Source organism: Periplaneta americana, chromosome 6, assembly GCF_040183065.1.
Source record: "Periplaneta americana isolate PAMFEO1 chromosome 6, P.americana_PAMFEO1_priV1, whole genome shotgun sequence".
In the NCBI taxonomy this organism is placed as follows: domain Eukaryota; kingdom Metazoa; phylum Arthropoda; class Insecta; order Blattodea; family Blattidae; genus Periplaneta; species Periplaneta americana.
The window spans coordinates 140,150,006-140,170,683 of record NC_091122.1 but is presented as its reverse complement, the minus strand read 5'-3'; the positions used below and the strand labels follow the sequence as shown (position 1 = coordinate 140,170,683).

The window sequence follows — 20,678 nt, the reverse complement described above, 5'->3', positions numbered from 1 at the left end:
ACCATGCTGATATAAGATCTATGGAATACAATAAATAAAATGGAAAATAAATAAAAATTGCAGGCAGCTAGTAGAGATCCTCGTAACTACAGAGACTGTTCAGAGTTACGAATTGGTAGAATGAAAAAACTGTATAATGCAAAGTACTGGTCGGAAAAAGCGTACTTCGCAGTAGTTTTGTAAACCACAAATTTCACCAAATGTTTTGGGCCAGAACTCTGGAGTTTTATTCCCCAATTGAATACACAAGTGAGTGTACAAAAAACAAAATATATAATGTATTTCCAAGAAATCGTCTGCCCAGGCATCCTGGATTGCCAAAAACACAGAATAATATTACATGTACAAGAATAATAACGAATTACAGTAAATAGACGAGTCAAATTAAATGTGAACTTAGAACTTGAATTTTAGAAATAATATAATTTATACGTATATTTATAACAATCACACACTAACGAAAAAAATTGGGGGAATTATGATATTCGGTATAAATGGTTTTTCAGAATTGCTACAGACCCTTTAATGGTTGAAGTGATTGTTTTAGGAATGATGCCATGGATTCCAAATGTTTTGAGTGGGTTAACAGCTACTTGTGGGATGTTGCCCCTCGCTCCGATCTTTAAACCCAGGTGCCTTCCATCTGGTATTTTTCTCGAAAATACGGAATATTAGGCTCGTAAATTTGTTGTTTCTCTTTGTTGACCTCAGATGTTTGGGTCTGACTCATCTCAAATCTAACAGTTGGATCCAGTATAAAACCTTTACTATTAGTCTTGTCTAGAGCCACGATGTCCGCTCTTCTAATTCCGCCGCCTTTGCAGTGCACTTCTTCATGGACCTCGAAGGACCTTCTTCTGTTAGTTTTCGGATGTTATGCTGGCATGAATTTTTCATTAGTTCTCCATGTTGGCAGGGTCCTAGGACGTGTGCTAAGGTTTCAATGTCGTTGTAGTATCTGAATATGACGTGTTTTATTTGTGTAGAAAATTATTTGCAATAAGAGTCCGAAGTTTAATTTTCATTTTTCTCAAAACTAATTTTTATAACTTACCTCTCTTTACCCAAACACCATAGTTTTCATCTTATAAAAACGACTTTAATATAGTTATTTATGTAAGTAGTTTTTATGCTAATCGACAGCGAGGGTAGCAATTAAGTAGCACGAGACTACAAATTCTGCTTAACTCAGGAATTGCGTATAATGTTTTTTCCACTCCCACATTTTACTTAATATTTCTTCATTTTACATTATTTAATATCAGATCTGTTGGGAGGATCGAGTTTTGCGTATTCTTCTATTTGTTGTTATGTTGCTGTTGAATGAAACATATTATTTTCACTTACTTCCCTAGAGAAGCCGTAGCCATGTAGAGAAGCAATGTGACTTACGTCCCGTCGTCAATAGCAACCAACACTATCACGGTAAAATCCATATTTCCCTAAAAACAAGGTAATAATAGCATACTTACGGCAGTGAGAGTGGAAAAATGTTCATGATGTTATTACCTATGGACTCAAAGATTATTATTGTTAAGGAAAACACACACAAAGTAATGCAATATTATCTCTTAAGGTTATTTTACTTTCCTGGCAGGAGAAAAGTAGAGTAATGAAGGAATTGTGAAATGTAATGGTGATTGCTGTTTTAATATAAAAATATACTCGAACAGTTTTAAAATTGATTAACATTTTATTCATTCATCTGACGAGTTACATTAAATTTCATATTTTTCTTCTGTTTTACAATTGATAATCACAAATATCTGTGCACTGTTGCAAGTGTCTCAAAGTATTATGGAATAATTATATTTAATATTTGTATATATTTTAACTTTAAAAAGTAATTTACACCTTATATTTTATAAGTTATTTATGTATTTGTATTCATATCAATAATATTGTGTAAAACGCCATTGTCTTTGGCACAGATATTTTGCATCAAGGCACAGATATAATAACACTTTGTCAAAATTGAACTCAGTTATAAACAATTTCGTTAAGTTAAAATATAGTTTATTAATATTATATAAAATGCTTATTTGTATTGAATGTGCTCACTACAGGTAGGCTTATCATTGACAACTGTAATTTCTTATTCTGTACAATGTTAACAACTGCTTAAAAGAGTAGATGCTATGATAATATTATTTGAGCTTCATCGTAGCAATTGCGTACAAATCACTTATAGTTATTTTTGGCCAATAAATTTTATAAAAATCTTCGTAATTTGTTTGTAGAATATTAAGAAAAAATGCCAAATTGTCTGCAAGAGAGACAGTATAAAAGTATACTAGGATAATGATAACTAACAAAGAGCTGTTTTCAATGTATCGTGTGTAATTCTCTCATTATACGAATAGACATTAAGCCCTTGTGTCTTAAGGAGATTTTTACTGCACCTCAGTACAAAGTACAGTAATTCCTCCAATTAATTGTTTTCTTGGAAAAAGGTCAGTAAGCATTATCTGTAAAATCCTACAGTGCTTTCCCGTGAACCCTTCATGGTGTTCATTTTAATCGTGTCAAAATTTGTTTACACATAAATATATTAAAGTATTTGTATATTTAAATTAAATTAGAAGTCTGAATGACCAACTTGGGTATTTCATGTATTTATAATGTTGAGATCATGGTGGAATATTATAGTGCAGTAATATTATTGGTTTATGTTTATTAAGAAATTAGTTAGAGCATTAGTTGTAGCCATAATGCTTATCTTACCGCTTGTTCGAAATATTATAACCATCAATTATTTCCAACTCTAAGTATGGTCAGATTTATCATGATTTTTTAAAGTAAAGGACATATAAGACATTATAATAGGCAGCAATATACCTAAGTATATCTATATAACAATAGTAACAACAGTTCGTTTCAGTATCTTCTTTTTTACTTAGTAAAACATTGCTGTACTTCAAATATTCTTACCTTAATTTTACATCTTTCCTTAACTATTGTCCGTCATTAGTAGTTGTAAATTGGTCGATAGTATGTTTTTAAGTAGTCTGTTTATAATATAAGACGCTTCTGTGACGTAGCCTATAAAATGCGTCATAGTCTTGAGATCGAATCACGTCTAGGGCGTACATACTTGTCCAATGTCAATATTAGCCTATTGTTTCAGATGAAGACCTGGCGTTGTGCTTACCCACGTCACTGGTGTCTCTCCGTGTGTCTGTCTTCTAATGTCAAGTCGCAGAGGCCTCAAAAATGGATGAAGGCAAACACCGACAGAGGTAGGGCCTGTGAAAAACTCTCCACACATACATGTATCTAAGACATTAGGGACAATATGTAGTTAAGTTATTGTTTTGTCCTGTAAAGAAAAAGAGCTTTTAAATTCTGTTTTTCCCGCGTATAAGTAATGAATTCCGCCTCCTTAGCTCTATGAACAGCTTACGTGTTTCCCATCCAAGTGGTTTGCGGTTCGATTTCTGTCGTGGGCAATGGAAAAATGTATCTTCTGTCATTGGAACTGGATGTTTGAATATTGCCATATATTGTCCTGCGTCGCTTCAGCGGTGGCCCTGTGCCATGCTGACCACACGACCAGAGAGAACCGCTATATGAGCTTCTCTTCAATCACGTACATAAATCCTCTCCTACATCGCATCGAATTCTAGTCAGTAATTAAAATGGACAAGTAAAATAAACGCAGAAAGAAGGAATGAATCCTATTCTGATATTAATATTAGTTCAGTATCATAGTATAGCACTCAGTAAGTAACCTCTGAGGCTTAATTATACGTAAACTAATTAATTTTGAATCAAATTCACGAATGTTTTAAAATGATGTAGAAACAATGCTATGCACCATTAATTTTTAGTAATTCTATATAAATTCATAATCCATGTGTTTCAAAATAATATGCTTATGAATTTTCAAGCTGTCGATCGTTTTGTGAAAGAATCGTTTTAATGTTTATGTATACTTTCGCCTCTGTGTTTCTAATTGTACACTTTAATTGAACAGAAGTTATTTTTGAGATAAAATTCGAATTTGACCATGTTTTTTATAATAATGACTTCTTTAACGAACAGTTTCACAACCTTCCCAAAATGCAATAACGTCGTAAAGTGATATAATTAGCGATACTTTTAATTACAAGACAGAAAATATTCTACAGTTGTTATAGCAACAGTAGGCCTATATTTAAAAAGTCCTTCAAGACCCGTTTTCACGTTATTCATCGTAGTCAATCGTGTATTTTCGTCGTGTCAGAAACGTTACTGTTCATACGTTATTGTGACTTTTTCTTCTTTCTTTGTTAGGATGCCTGTCTTCTCGTCCTGCATCATACGTATTAAGTCCCATTCTTTTTATAAATTCGCTGCAGTGTAGTGGTTTTTGTTACTTAATGTTATAGGCCTATTTTAAAATTATAAAACTATTCAGTATTAAATTTATATTTAACGTCATTCGTTGAGGTTCACTCCAAAGTAACGTCACGTATAACAGTAATGACATGCTGAGGTAACTAAGTGTGTATCGTCATGGTTTAACACTATCAAAGACGTCAGTCGTTAAATTATTATTCCCTATGTCTGTGTCTCTTGCCTCGATATGATTTGTCAATATGGAGTTCTTCGCGTCAATTTCTTTTCTTGCCTTTAACTAGAGTTATGATTTGACTATATTACAGGCCTTTTGGTTTGTCTTCTCAACAACGTATGAAGTTATCGTCTGTCATTTATTTATATTATAATAGGAAGCCCTACTATAATAGTAATTTATGTGACAAGAGACTTAAGTAACATTTTATACAAGAGTGGAAAGTTTATCTCCTCAGCAGAAAATTTCCACGCGTGAATAAAATCTATTAAATCTCGTGTTGCATACAATATTTTTTCCACTACTAATACGAAAGTAATATTTCTGTGAAAATAATTTTTAATTTAAATTAAATATTAGGCTCATTTTTTTATAATTTGATTCAAAGCCAACTGTTGTCCATGGTTAGTTCAATTAAATATTATATACAGTTGGCCATGATTTAAATTTTAAAGAATAGTAATGAAGACAACAATGTCGGATACAGAATAAATAAATTAATTTTTTTTTCTTCGGAAGCAAAATGTCGCATAAAGAAATTTTCTTACCGGACTAAGTCCTTAATGTCGCCAAAGCGGCTGTGTCCACGTTAATTCCACAAAAATCTGCATCTATTTATCAGAAAGAATGTAAGTTATTTTGTGAGTGAGAAAATAGGAACGTGAAAGGCGTTAACGAAGAAATCATATTGGCGTACCTTTCAGAAAAATTGAAAAGGATGTAAGGACTCTTGCTTGTGGTCTAGTTGGTTTTATTGTGTGTTTAGTCTAATAATTGTTTTACATTTTAAATGCATTTCTAGGAGTGAATAGAATATCAGTAGTGAATAAAGTCATTGTTTAGGTTGCTATGAGCGACTGGACAAAGCCCTCTTTATATGTAAGTAGTGGAAAAATATTAATACTTAATGTTATTAATGTTTATAAGAGTGAAACACAAATGAGATGCATTATATTATTATTAACAAAAATTTTGACGAGCTTCTTTGTGGAACGTTTGAGTACTATAATAGAATACAGTCAAACTTTCATGATTATTTATTAAATTTAATGTTTAGTTTTATTGCCACCTTGTTATTATCCTTATGCCATCTACTGCTTCCAAGTCATTTTCTGTTGCGTCTATCATTCTTGCTATTACATTTTCAGTCAAGACCACCTTTTGTAAAGTCGTAATTAACTTCGGAGTTTCAAGTCACGTTTGAAGTCGTAATGTCAGATGGTATTAATTAATAAGTACATTTATGTGTCTATAGCTGTAGTAGTCATAAATACTAGAGGAGTGTGTTAGCATCTTCGTTCAAGTATTCTCTCATTCGTGCATTTAGGGTGGTACGCAGTCTCCATTTAAATGGAAAAGGAATGGACCAGTTTGTTCAGATGATAATGAAGTTACGTATTTCAGCCTTTGTATTTCCCTAATTTCCATGCAGGTATTTGGTCAGTTAATGTTCAATCTGTACTTCTTTGTGTTTTGGCTGATCACTAGAATAACCATCGTTCGAGCGATCACTTGTGAAATTAAAGTAAAACAAATGTCATTGTAATTTATATTATGCAGTCACCTAAGATGTAACTTCGAAGTAACAAGGCAAGTTGTTAAGAGTTCATTTTAAGGAAATTGCATTGTCCGTTATCTTTGTCATGTCTTAATGTTGTTTTATGTAAGTTATTGGAACAGTAGAAAAATGTTAATACAATAATTATGTCTTTGTATTTCGTTTATCTCTCTGCAAATAAACTTAATACTAGCATATGTCAGTTTTCTGTGTGTTGTCTTGCGTTATCTAGTTCATGATCTGACTCTTCTCAGAAGTTTCACTACGTGTTCTTCAGTTCACCTATTGTCATGTCGTAGTAGTCCGTTATGTATTTCAACAATATAATATTGTCAGAAGGTAAAAATCCATGTTCAGAAATGAAATGCAGTGCACAAGTAAATTGTCGAGTCATATCAACTTCAGCATTTGTAATTCAGTCATTCCTCAGTTAGCACTGTCAGCTCAAGATCACGTATGTTGTTCTTATTGATTTTAAGTAAATCCAGGTTAAAATCATTAATGGTGATCTAAAGTTGTTGTTACATTATAAGTGTATGTAATACATTAAAACAGTGCTGCTACATTACAGTCATGTCCGATATCAATGATGTAGGCTACTGTATTTACTCGAATCTAATACGCACTTTTTTGAGCTGAATTTAGTCTCCAAAATCGGGGTGCGCATTAGAATCGAAAATTCTTCTTATCGCTCTGCTTAGATTCTGCGTGTGCATCGATTATGTTCGGGTTACCTCGTTGCTCGTAGTTCCTCAACGTCCACACTTTATGCGCTTCCATATTTTGTTTACTTGGTTATTTAACGACGCTGTATCAACTACTAGGTTATTTAGCGTCGCTGGGATTGGTGACAGCGAGATGAGACCGAGGTTTAGCCATAGATTACCTGACATTTGCCTTACGGTTGGGTAAAACCTCGTAAAAAACCCAACCATGTAATCAGCTCAAACGGGAATCGAACCTACGTCCGAGCGCAACTCCGGATCTGCAGGCAAGCGCCTTAGCCGACTGAGCTACGCCGGTGGCTTTCCGTATTTTTGTAGGCATTGTTGTTAAAACCGGTTAAACTCCAAAGTGAATTGTACTTGATCAAGAGATGGAAGACAAAAAGCGAAGGGTGTCTTATGAAGCAAACTTCAAACGAAAGGTTATATTTTATGCTGAAAGTCATGAAAACAGGCAGGCTGCAAAAGAATTCGGTGCAGCAGAGAGCAACATTCGCTTATGGTGCCAACACAGAATGGCGACATTTGCTTCTAAAGCGACGAGGAAGAAGTTCACCGACCCACGAAAAGGAAGACATTCTTATGTATTCATTTCATTTAATGTTCTGCCCAAGGGCAGGTGTTTCACTGCAAACCCAGCTTTCTCCAATCTTTCCTATTTTCTGCCTTCCTCTTTGTTTTCTCATATGATCCATATATCTTAATGTTTTCTATCATCTGATTTCTTCTGCCACGAACTCTTCTCCATTCACCATTCCTTCCAGTGCATCCTTCAGTAGGCAGTTTCTTCTCAGGCAGTGACCCAACCAATTCCCTTTCCTCTTCTGATCAGTTTCAGCATAGCCTAATTCTTTCTTCACCCACTCTTTCCAACACAGCTTCATTTCTTATTCTGTCTGTGCACTTCACACATTCCATTCTTCTCCATATCCACATTTCAAATGCTTCTATTCGCTTCTCTTCACTTCGTCGTAATGTCCATGTTTCTGCCCCATACAATGCCACACTCCATACAAAGCACTTCACTAGTCTCTTCCCTAGTTCTTTTTCCAGAGGTCCGCAGGAGATGCTCCTTTTATTCTGAGGTAGAGGTTTTGAAATCCAGTGGGCTCCTTGTGACTAGTGATACAATTAGAAGTACCGGTAAAGCTAATGAGGTGGCTGCGGCCCGTAGCATATCAAGGCAAGTGTAGACAGGTAGAGGGATAAAGTAAAATTAAATTTAATACCAGCTTTACAGCTGCGCATTACATTCACCAATAAACATTAAAAAATTGAGGTGCGCATTAGATTCGAGTAAATACGGTAAATATTGTCACATAACAGTGAAGTACGGTACGATATTACTAATTTAAAAGTTTTCAGCGTCAGAATTGTGTCTGAAGTTACTGGTCTAAGCTTATTTCTTATGCAGAAATGGCCATACTTCTCTGTTTGATATACTTCGTTATGCAATAATATAATTATATCTGATATTAGTGATTTAAAATGAGAATTCATTTACTTTAAATTTTTACATAATCATGTCCTATGTCAGTAATGTGTAGTACTGTTCATAAGTTAATATAGGCTATATGACGTCAGTGAGTCGTAATCTGACGTAAATGTTCTATAGTTGTCACAACAGAATTATGTCTTACGTTGGAGGATTTAATAGACTACTAATGACAGTCACGTCTGATGGTGATCTAAAGTAACCTAATACCGTGATATATCTAGTACTGATTTGAAAAATTCTGAAATCAAAATCGTATGTGACATTGGCTGCTTAAATGTTTTCTCATCAGAGTCATTGTAAATTGTTTCATGTGTTGTCACATAAAAATCATGTCCGAAGTTAATTATAAAATGTGTTAACTCGTCGGATTCATGTCTAATACTAGTCGTCTAAACTGTAGCTAGTGGTTTAAAATATTGTCACAAATGAATTATGTCTAATAACAACTTATAAATAGTTGTTACTAAAAAATCATATCTGACGTTACGATGCAAAGCATTATTATATTATAGTCATGTCTAATATTTGTCACTTATATTATTGTCACATACGCACTTATCTGATTGATGATAATGACACAAAATCATGTACATTAGTGTTCATATATTATAACAGTGTCTATAAATGAGTTATAGTTGAAGTGATGTCGCATCAAAGCCGTGTCTCATATTAATTAATGATTTTGAAGTTTTCTGAAATTGTAATCCTGTCTCATACTAGTTATAAAGTGTTTCCATGTCAGGGATATACGTTATTTTAGTCATTTGAAGTGTTGACACATTGTACATGTCTTATTAGTGGTCTAACATAGCATTTGTGTAGAGTCATGTCTGAAGTTAATGATTTAAATATTGTCACATTGTCACAATAAAATAATTTATTCTTCGAATTGATGTTTTACGTTTTCAGATGTTGTCGAATTACAGTCATATCTAAATTTAGTAATTTAAGATGCTAATACAGTATAATCATGTCTAGAACGTTGAAGTAGTTTCAAATCAGAATCAAAATTGGTGTTGCATTTAATTTTCTTTACTCAACAATATTTAAGAATTATTAATTAACTCTAATTGTATGAGAAAATAAACAAAAATTACCAGAAAGTAATAAATTAGTTTTCGTGATTAAAAATTTAAAGTTACATATCACAATAATGTCTGATGTCAGTGGTTTAAAATGTCGCCTTACTAGAATTATCTGTGATATTACGCTTTTACTTATCATATTGAAATCATGTCTGATGTTTGTATTTTGAAGTTTTGTGATATAAGAATAGTGTTTGATATTAGTGATATCAAATTTCGTCACCTCAGAGTCATGTCCAATATTAATACTTTAAATGTTTGATATACGAATCATGTCCATTATTATCAACCTCGAGTCACATTAGAATTATGTCTGACGTTAGTCTTGTTGGGAGTTGACACATCCTAAAGATGACTATGTTAGTGATTGAAGTATTGTTACATTATAGTCATGTTCCTGTTAATGATTTGAAGCGTTGTCACACTAAAATCATGTCAGACTGTAATAAATTAAAGTGTTGCAATGCAATAGTCATGTCCAATATTAGTCAATTAAAATGTCACATCAAACTTATGCCCAACGTTAGCAATTTAAAGTGCAGTTGCATAAAAATCGTGTCCAATGTTAGTAATTCAGAGTGATGTCACGTTAAAATTTTAATATCGGTGTAAGTGTTGTCACATCAGAGTCACATCAGAATTATGTCCAATACTAGTGATAAAATATTTGGCATTACAATGATGTCTGCAGTTAGTTTCGTACAGAATTGTCACATTAGAATCATATTTTGTGTTAGTGATACAGTCATTCCGAGTTTCTCACATTTGAATTATAATCGATCTTGTTGCTGTTTAGTCAACTGTCCGAAGACAGTAAACTATTGTTCTAAGAAAATCGCCTCTGAAGTTAGTGGTTTAACATTCTGTCGCAGTATAATCACGTCTGGGGTTAGTTTTTCAAATTTTTGTCACAATATAACTGCATTCTTTAATAGTTCTAAATTTTGCCAAAATATAATCACGTCAGATATTAGTCGTTTAAGATCATGTCACAATATGACTATCGTTAGTTGTCTAAAATTTTTCAGAACACAATCACGTCTGTCGTTAGTGACTTCAAATTTTGTCACAATATAATGTCTCATGTTAGCTTTAATTTAGTCTCAAAATTTTGTCACAATAACGTCTCTTGTTAGCGTTTAATCTGTCACAACATAACCACGTCTGACTTTAGTATTTCAAAGTACTGTCGCAACACAATTCCGTCTGATATTAATAATTTAAATTTTCTTGTCACAGTGCAATTACGGTGACATAGTTTTTATACACTTGTCAAAATGTAATTACGTCTTACGATAGTTGTTTAAAATTTTGTCATAATATAGTCACATCTTACGATATTTCTTTAAAATATTTTCATAACATAATAATTGTGTCTAACATCAGTCGTTTAAAATTTTGTTAGAGTTTAGTCACGTCAGAAGTTAGTTGCTTAAATTTTTTGCTACAATATAATCTCGTCGAATTCTACATGTTTAAAATAATGTCACAAAGTAATAGCGTCTAAAGTTAGTATTTAAAATTTTATCACAATATAATCATATCCGACTTTAGATGTTTAAAATATTGCCACAATGTAATTATGTCGACGTTAGTTGTTTACAGCATTGTCACAACACTTTCATATGATGTTAGTAGTTCAAAATGTTGTCATACTTTGATTACGCTGACATATACAGTTTAAAATTGTGACAATATAATTACGTCTGACGTTACTTTAAAATGTTACAAATAGGCTAAATACTCTTGAAGTTAACTTTAAATTATCATGAGATGGATTATTTAACAATACAATGAAGTCTTTCGTTAGTTATTCAAAATAATGTCATTACACTAACACGTCTGACATTAGTAGATTACAGTCTTTTGTCACAATATAACGTTGACGTCATTGGTTTAAAATGTTGTCGCAACAAAATACGTTTCACTTCACTTGTTTAAAGTTGTCACAATATTACTATGTCCTACATTAGTTGTTTAAAATGTTTTCATAATTATATTCATGTCTTACGTTACTTCTTTAAAATATCGTCACTAAATAATTACATCTGGTCTTAGTCGTTTAAAATTTTGTCACAGTATAATCTCGTCCGACGTTTATTATTAAAATATTGTCGTTGTACAGTCACATCTGCCGTCAATAGTTAAAATTTTGTAACAGTATAATGTATCAAGTTATTAATTTGAGTTTCTGTCAAAATATAAATTCGCCTGACGTTAATCATTTAAAAATTTGTCTCATTAGAATCACGTCTGATGTTATGTATTCAGAATATTGTCACAAAGTAATCACGTCCGACATTAGTTGTTTGAAATTATGTCACACAGTCACCTCTAATATTAGTTATTTAAAATACTTTCACAACACAAACACAGCTGAAAGTAGTTGTTCAAATTTGATCACAATAGGTTATAAACATGTCTGATATTAGTGGTTTTAAATTTGTCATAATATAAGTACGTCTGAAGTTAGACCTGTTAGTTTAAAATCACGTCTAACGTTGATAGTTTAAAATGTCGCAACGTAATCACGTCTAGCGATAGTTTTTATTATTGTCACAACACAGTCACGTCTGTTGTTAATAGTTGAAAGTTTCTTATCACAATAGCTATAATCTCGTAGATGTTAGTAGATTAAAATTTTATTAGAACGTAATCACGTCATAATCAGTTAAGCTTTAGTCAAATATCACCTTTTATTATACTACGATAGTTTAAAGTTTCGTCATAAGATCTGATGTTTGTTTAAGATATTTTACAACATGATTACGTCAGATGTTAGTCAAAATATAACCACGTCTCAAGCTTTTTTTTGTCACGTCTCAAATTAGTTGCTTGAAATTATGTCACAATATAATCTCGCCCAACACTACGTGTTTAAAGTATTGTTACCAAGTAATCACGAGTATATGCTCATTTCGGGTATCTATTCATATGTATTCAATTCAAATGTAAATTGTAAATAAATTTGAAATTTTGAATTTGAATCAAGTCTAAAGTTAGTAGTTTGAAATTTTGTTACGATGTAATTAGGTCCGACGTAATTGTCACAATGTAATCATGTCTGACGTTAGTTACTTAAAACTATTGCTGCAAGACAATCACATCTAATGTTAAGATCTTAAAATTTTGCCAGATTATAATCAAGTAGACATAAGTAGCTTAAAGTTTTGTCACAATATGTTGTTAATTAAAAATATTTCCACAATGTAAATATGTCTGAAGTTATTAATTTAAAAATTTGTCACAATATAATCATATCTGACGTTAGTTGATTACAATTTTTCAAAATATAATCACGTTTGATAAAGTAGGTGCTCAAAATATTTTCATAATACAATCACGTTTGACGTTAATCCTAACAGCTCAAAGATTTTTTGTCACAATATAATTGAAGACCTGAATTGACCAAAATTCCTGAGTCCAATATTAGCCTAATTTGACTTTTTAGCTGACGTATATTGTGTTTTGCTACTATCCCGTAAAATAAATATCCCAATTCCAACTCTAAGCCTGTGTTTTTTAATTATACGAATATTTATTTTAATACTCATATAATATGGCAAACCTACATAGTTTTTATGCTCTCCTGAAAACTTTTCTTCAATGGACTTAGGATGTTTGTCAATTCAGGTCTTCAATTGAATTACGTTAACGTGAGATGTTCAAGATTTTGTCAACACATCTGATTTCAATTAGGTTGTCACAACATTACGTCATACGTTTAATTTTTTGTCATTATGTAACCCCTTCTTACCTTACTTTTTTTTAATGTTATCACAACATGGTTATCTCTGACGTTTGTCGTTTAAAATTGTGTGGCAATATAATCAAATCTGAAAGTATTTGCTTAAAATTGTGTCACAATAATATAATCTCGTTCGGCTTCTGAAATTAGTAGTTTGAAATATTGTCATAACACAATCACATCTGTCGTTACTAGTTAAAAATTTGTCAAAATATAACCATGTTTAAGTTATTAGTTTAAATTGCGTTACAATATTGTCTCGTCTTACATTAATTATTTAAACTATTGCTGCAAGAAAAGCTGAACTTAGTCGTTTGAAATTTTGTCGCAATGTAATTACGTTTGAGGTTAATTCTTCAGTTTCTTTTTCGAAATATAATTACTTATGATGTTAGCAGTTTAATTTATTTGCAATACGTATAATCACGTTTTACGTCAGTAGTTTAATTTGCTTTACATTTTTTTTTTTTTTACATTAATGGTTTAAAATTTTGTCACAACAAAATCACGTCTATTGTTAGTCGTTTAAAATGTTGTCACGGTATAACCAGTCTGATGTTTGTTGTGTAAAATGTTTTACAGTATAATCACGTGTAGCATTACCTGTTAAAAATATTGTCACAGTGTAATGAGTTGATATTGCAAGTTTAAAATGTCATAATAAAATCTCGTCAGACTTTATTAGTTAGAATGTTTGTTCTTATATAATTATGTCTCACGTTAGATGTTTAAAATTCACCCCGTCGTCATGTCTAGTACCGTACTTAAAATTGTCTCAAGTCAACCAATGACGTTAATAGCATGAAGCTTTGTCACAATGTAGTCACGTTGATGTTATGAAAAACTGCAGTTTAAAATTGTCACAATATAATCACGTCTTACCGTTAGTTGTTAAAATTCTGCCACAATATGATCACATCTGATATTAATTAACACTTTGTCATCATGTTTGACGTCAGTTTAAAATTTTGTCACAATATAATCATGTTGCCGTTAGTTTCTTAAAACATTGTCACAACACAATAATATTTCATGTTAATATGTTACAAATGTGTTACTATGTAACTATGTTGACGTCAGAACTTAATCACGTAAGAAGTTAGGTCTTTAAGCTTTTGTCAAAATAATATAATCACGTATCGCAGTAGTTGTGTAAAATTTTGTCATTATAATACAGTATATAGGGCCTAGTTACGTCTTACGTTACTTCCTTAAAAATACCGTCACAACATAATTACGTCTGAAGTTAGTCGCTTAAATTTTTGTCGCAATATAATCTCGTCCAACACTACATATTTATTACAATATAATTACGTCGGACTTTACTTGTTTAAATATTGACAAAACACACTCACATTTGACGTAAATAGTTTTAACTTTTGTCAGATTTCAATCGCGTTGACTTAAGTAGTTTTAAAGTTTTGCCACAATGTAATTATGTCTGACAATATAAAATGTTGTCACAATATAAACACGTCTCAAATTGTCAATTAAAAATTGTCACAATATAATCACGTCTGGAAATAGTCGTTAAAAAAATAAAAATTCTTACAACATTATCACGTCTGATGATATAGTTTGTAAAAACGTTTCACAATAAAATCGCGTCTGAATTTAATGTCAGTTATTTAAGTTAATATGTTACTTATACCAACACTTTTTAGCTTTCCAATTTGTTCCAATGCAATGACTTATTAACTCACATGTGTAATGTCGTTAACTTACAGTATATTACCATAATAATGGTATTATTGGCGATCTTGGTGTAATAATAGTATTGGTGTTGGTAGTAATAGTAGTAGTGGTAGTGGTGGTAGTAGTGGTAGTAGTAGTAGTAGTAGTAGTAGTAGTAGTAGTAGTAGTAGTAGTAGTAGTAGTAGTAGTAGTAGTAGTAGTAGTAGTCTCTAATATTAGGTCCACTTGAATGTTTTACTCATTCATGTTTTCAGAACATGTTTGTTGTTTAGAGAACTGTCCGAAAACAGCCTCAATGTTTAATAAATATTATCAAATTAAGTCTCTCTCTTAACTTAAGTTAGTCTCACTTTAATAACTGTTAGTCTTATTTTGAACATATTTATACTATGTAGTACTTATATTAAGTCAATAAGTCTTCAGTTTTTCTACTTATTTAAAATAGTTATTTCTCTTTGAATAAATAGTAGCTTATTGTCATCGTTAGTAGTTGGTATACGAAAAATCTGCCTCATGTCAGACTGATGTATTTGAAATCGTCGTTAAATAACTTCTATTGTTAGTTATTCCTTTTTCCTCTATATTATTTTAATATTCAAGTTATTACGCAATTAGTATTTATTTCACAGTCATTTGATCGTGTCCACTGTCCATTATTTCAAATATTGAGATTTGTCTTATAAATTGTCACTTACAGCCTATTATCACTTTTAGAGAAACACTTTGAGTAATCTTTACAATACATATTAATTAGCCATTGATATAATATTTGTAACACCGGGAAGTTCAATATTTTTGTAACATATTTTTAACATTGTTATGCTAAATAGCGTTCTGCGCCAAAGCGCTGTAGTCCACCTTGGACTGAGTTATGGAATGAGCTCTGGTACAAGTCTTCGAGGGCAAGGAGAAAATATCTGCTAGTGTATGGGACCAGTGCCCACCTAGCATCGTTATGAATTGGGGGAGCTACAGTATGAGGTAGCAAAATCCGATTGTGCAAGCCAGCTACAATGATTGAGTGGATCATCATGCTAACCACATGTTACCTCCCTACTGGTTGGATGATCTTTCACCTAGGCAGACGGGAGGTAGAAATCAGCGAGTCGGCTTTGGTCCTCTATGGACTGTCGCCCACGGGATTATGGTTGTTGTTGTTGTTGTTGTTGTTATTATTATTATTATTATTATTATTATTATTATTATTATTATTATTATTATTATTATTATTATTTATGATCCATTATTTGTTACTTTGCTAGTACGGTATTGTTACTAGAAATGATCTGTGAATGTAGACATTGTTACGACAGTTAGAGTATCTTGTCCTGGAAATAACTCCTCAGTCTTTGTACTAAATTTGTTGCATCTTTTTTAGTCAACAATTATGTCTTAACCTTCACGCGTGTTTCGTAGTTAGGTCTTAAATGGAGTCTCAGTGAGTCATTTGTGCTTTGGGTACTTATGGTGTCCTTGTATTATTTTTGTGTTATGTCAAATTACGTCACGTGACTTATTTAGTTTGTAACATAGTACTTTTTGTCCTCGTGACCTACCACATTTTCCTCGTGAGTAGCTAATACGTAAATTTTGTTTGTTGAGACTGTTTAGGGCCTTTTATGAATTTTGTAAGAATCAAACTTTATTTGCTTTGAGAATTATGTCAGATTGAGAGTCTTTTGATTTCACATTTTCTCTCTTTTTTTTTTTTCCTCATATTTCCACAAAATAGGTACCTATTTAATTTTCTTTCTCGTTGTCCTCGAGTATGAAATTTCATATTACTTCTGATAAACTATGTTAAATAAATTAAAGCTGATGTGTGAATAACATGTTATGACAGAATGTCTATTGTTTACTGTACTGCTATTCCAGAGATTATATGATAAATATGATTGGAGACTGATTGTTTTGTTTAATACGAAGTAATTCATTGCCATCACCTTTGCACTGATGAACCTTCTATTAGTGTAAAACTTATCTTGTTTCTCCAAAACTTTGAATAAAAATATTGTCATTCATGTATGCTCTGGATCACAAGTTTAATTACATATTAAGCAGATAGTTGTCTCATATTGTAATGATAATAAACTTGTTTTTCAAAGGGCACAAATTTTACTGACGTTCCTTTATTCTTTAATGGTAAAGCTAAGTTGATGTTATTGGCTAAAAGTTTGATTTGGAACTACCCCTTTCCCATCTATATATTCCTAAAGGAAATACAAACATTCACATACAGAGCCATGTACTGGTTACATTTAAAATTAAAAAAATACTGTACTTTCTGAATTAAGTAGTCTTAATGACTATAATACATTATCAGGTATATATATAATGGACGATTCTACTAAGTTGACGAATATAATTTATAAATTAGTCATAAAATATTAGAAGGATCACATCATTAATAACAGAGTAATTGCAAACCCTTATTTCTACAGAGTTCCACTTATAATGAAAATGCAATATGCATGCCATAATAAAAAATATTTTGTGTTGGTTCAGTAATCACAATAAATTATTTTAATTTAAAACGAAATTTTAAAAAGCACTCAACTAGTATATGATAAGCAGCAGTAATATTTATATGAATTATCATATAAATAATTTTCATATTCCTATTTGCAATAATAATTTGCATTATGAGATCTCATTGCTTCTCTGTTATAAACAAAGTTGAAAGACATTCCGGTGTAATTAAAGTGTATTCGGTGGGACTTAATTTGTATTCCTTATTATAAATTTGATGAATAGTAGGACAAAGTATTTCACAGCCAGATATGTTATGTTATTACCACAGAAGTCGCATTCCACTTACGGGTACTACACTTTATAATTAAAACAGTAGTAACTGAAGCAGGCAAATAAATTGTATATCTTATGCTTCTACATAAAACAAGAAATACATTTGTATGATCATTATTGTACTTTGTAATGTCCTGTGAAAACAACTATTGTAATGTTTTATTAAGGGATATGGAATCTAAAATTATATACCAAATAAAATTTAGAAGTTAAATTATTATTTCAAATTCTTATATCTCCTATGTTTAATAAAAGAATGTGATCTTCGTTTAAATATAAGATAGTTATAGAACGAATCGTGAATTGTTCAGACTGAAATTTTACACCATAATTTATTTAATATATTTCACGTTTAATATCCTTGCACATTTTTTAAAGTGTGGACAGGAAAAATAAGTATTGTCACATTTAAAGATACCCAATAAAAATAATAAATATGAGATCATTTGTAGAATAAAACAGTGTATAACATTATGAAATGCTTATACTCATTTAATTATATATTTCTCACATTAAAATTTCGTTAGGCAATAATATTCCAACAGTAATTATATATACATTGTTTGTTGGACAGTGACCAGCACTGTGAAAATGTTCTATTTAACAATATAATTACAGGTTCAAATGATGCATGTTTTCGTAACTCTTTATTTCTTCTCTTGTTGCTCCTAATTCAATTTATAACTACCTAAGCACGCACAAACATGGAAGTCTACCCAAAATTGTGAACAGTTCTGAAAATACTTCTCACTGCTACAAAGAATGTTTTTACCACATTTCACAGAAACACTAACAGCAAGAGTTATTAATTACACAGCATTTAGCCATTTTTATGATTTATACATATATATGATTGTGTTTGAGACCTCTTCCATTGTATTTTAAGCTTATTTTCTTCCAAAACAACGCCAATCCTTGTCTAAAAGTTTGTGTTATTGTGCATGTCAGTTGAAAATTTGCTTAGTTCCTAGACCGGTGGCTAAAAATGGACTCAACGTGTTTTGGGATCACACTCTTCAATTTAATAAACACTGAATTCTGAGACTTGATCATGAAAGACTACTTAATATTTCGTACAAGAGAAGAAATAAGAGTTCCTATAGGCCAACTTCTTATGTCTTATGTAAGACCTATACCTACCATACTTTAGCATTCGTACTTGAGTTACTGTTAATAGTATACTATTCACTAATCATACGTAAGCATTCTTCTGATGAATCTTATTTTGATCCATTTATTTATGAGCACTTCCATTTATCTTACAAAACTTTTGTTTCTCATTACTACTCGTATGATATAGGTACTGGAGTACATGATGTACCTATTCTTCACCATTTTGTTTCCCAATTTAAACATATTTATCAAGTAAGACTTTAATACATATTTTCACTTTACTTAACTTACCACTGTTGATATGTTACATCAAATGCCTGCTTGTTTCATCATCTTCAAACACCATGGGCCTGGGAAGTTCTTTTAACGCCATTGGATCGCTTTCTATTGATGGCATCTCTGGAATGAAAGTAGCATCATCTTCCTCTTCCTCAGTGAATATCCAATCGTCATCGCTGTCAGCACTACTGCTACTGATTAAGAAGGGTTCTGTGGAAGTTATATCAGATACTGTACTATAGACTGTTGTACTATCACTTTCTGCACTCGTTTCTTCTGTGAATTCGGTATTAAACTGAAATTCACTCTCAGTTAGAGTTGTCACTCTGTTACTTTGTTCAGTAGACGCTGTACTGGTCTCAAAAAATGTGTCTAAATCCATTTCCTCTTCAGTTACAGTCGTTAGTGTAACAACCTGCTCACTAGCAGTGGAATACGTATTCGTGACTGTGACCATGCTGTTTGTAATACTTTCTTGGGTTGAGTTTGGAATTATGATGTCATCATCTGTATTGCTACTTGTAGTAGAAGACTGCATATATTTACTGGTAGTGTTGGTTGGCATTTTTGAATTTGTATTACTGGTTACAGTGTTGTGAGTTAGCGTAGTGTTATGTTTTGTAAGAGTAGAATTCATTTTATCATTACCTACCCTCTTAGTGATGTCGGAGTTTGTATTTGTGGCATCTGTGGCTTTGTGGTCTTCGTTTGTGGATGAAATAAGATCATCGTCAGATGTAGCTGTAAAGTTGCTGACAGTGCTCATTGAAGTATCTGAATTTAAAGAGATGTCTGTTATGTTACTGAGTCCAGGGGCACTGATTTTAATGCCACTTCCACTAATTGTACTTACTGTCAGCATTTTTTCAGTAATTGTCATTTCAGATTCATTTATATGTTCTTTGTCATCAGGTACGTCACTAATATTACTAGCAGCAGTATTGCCATTGGTATTCTCAGCAATATCAATTATATTCTTCTTCTCTTCTGGAGTTTTAATGATATTAACAGTATTACCGTCAATGGTTACTTTATCAATACTTGCATTGTTGACTGAGATATCAGCGGTGTGAGAAATATCAATATTTGAGTGGTCACTGTAAATAGGAAATAGAACATTTATTAATATAACACTTCAGAAAATTAATATTTAAAAATCAATATAAAATGTTCTCTACATATATGAATAAAGTAAAATTTGTTAAAATACTATAAACACAGATTCTTTCGAAAGTGCTTAAAAATCCTATACCCAAAACCAAAACCAAAATTTCTGTCAAAACCAAAAGTAGCGTAGCAAAATACTTTTTTTTAAATACTGGTTTCTTCTTGTATCCTTATATTGTGCCAAGAGCAGCTTTAATGCATGCACAGTTGTGTAATACTAACGATATAATATCAAATCACTTGTTTTGGATTAAAGAAGCAACCATATTACAACTTTTGACTAGATAATGACATGTTTTCATCTATACCTACATAAAATAGAACAGACCAGATCTTTCTTAATGTACTATTCTTGTCAACATCAGTGAAGTTAAGAATAACATAATCAAAACTATATATTAAGTCTCTTACATTTTTTGATATTAGGGTCCAGGATTCGGTGGGATTGAC

The 20,678-nt window shown here is 31.7% G+C and overlaps 1 protein-coding gene across 3 annotated transcripts in view; it reads right to left on the bottom strand.

The window, feature by feature from the left end:
• Positions 1–1,673: 1,673 nt before the first annotated feature.
• Positions 1,674–20,678, bottom strand: part of LOC138701815 (uncharacterized) — a 103,334-nt gene continuing 84,329 nt past the window's right edge. For all 3 annotated transcript variants that reach the window (XM_069829091.1, XM_069829092.1, XM_069829093.1), the window contains one exon: positions 1,674–20,158. In XM_069829091.1, coding sequence (XP_069685192.1) covers positions 19,087–20,158 — 1,072 coding nt within the window. In that variant the 3' untranslated portion in view covers positions 1,674–19,086. The remainder of the gene's footprint in view (positions 20,159–20,678) is intronic.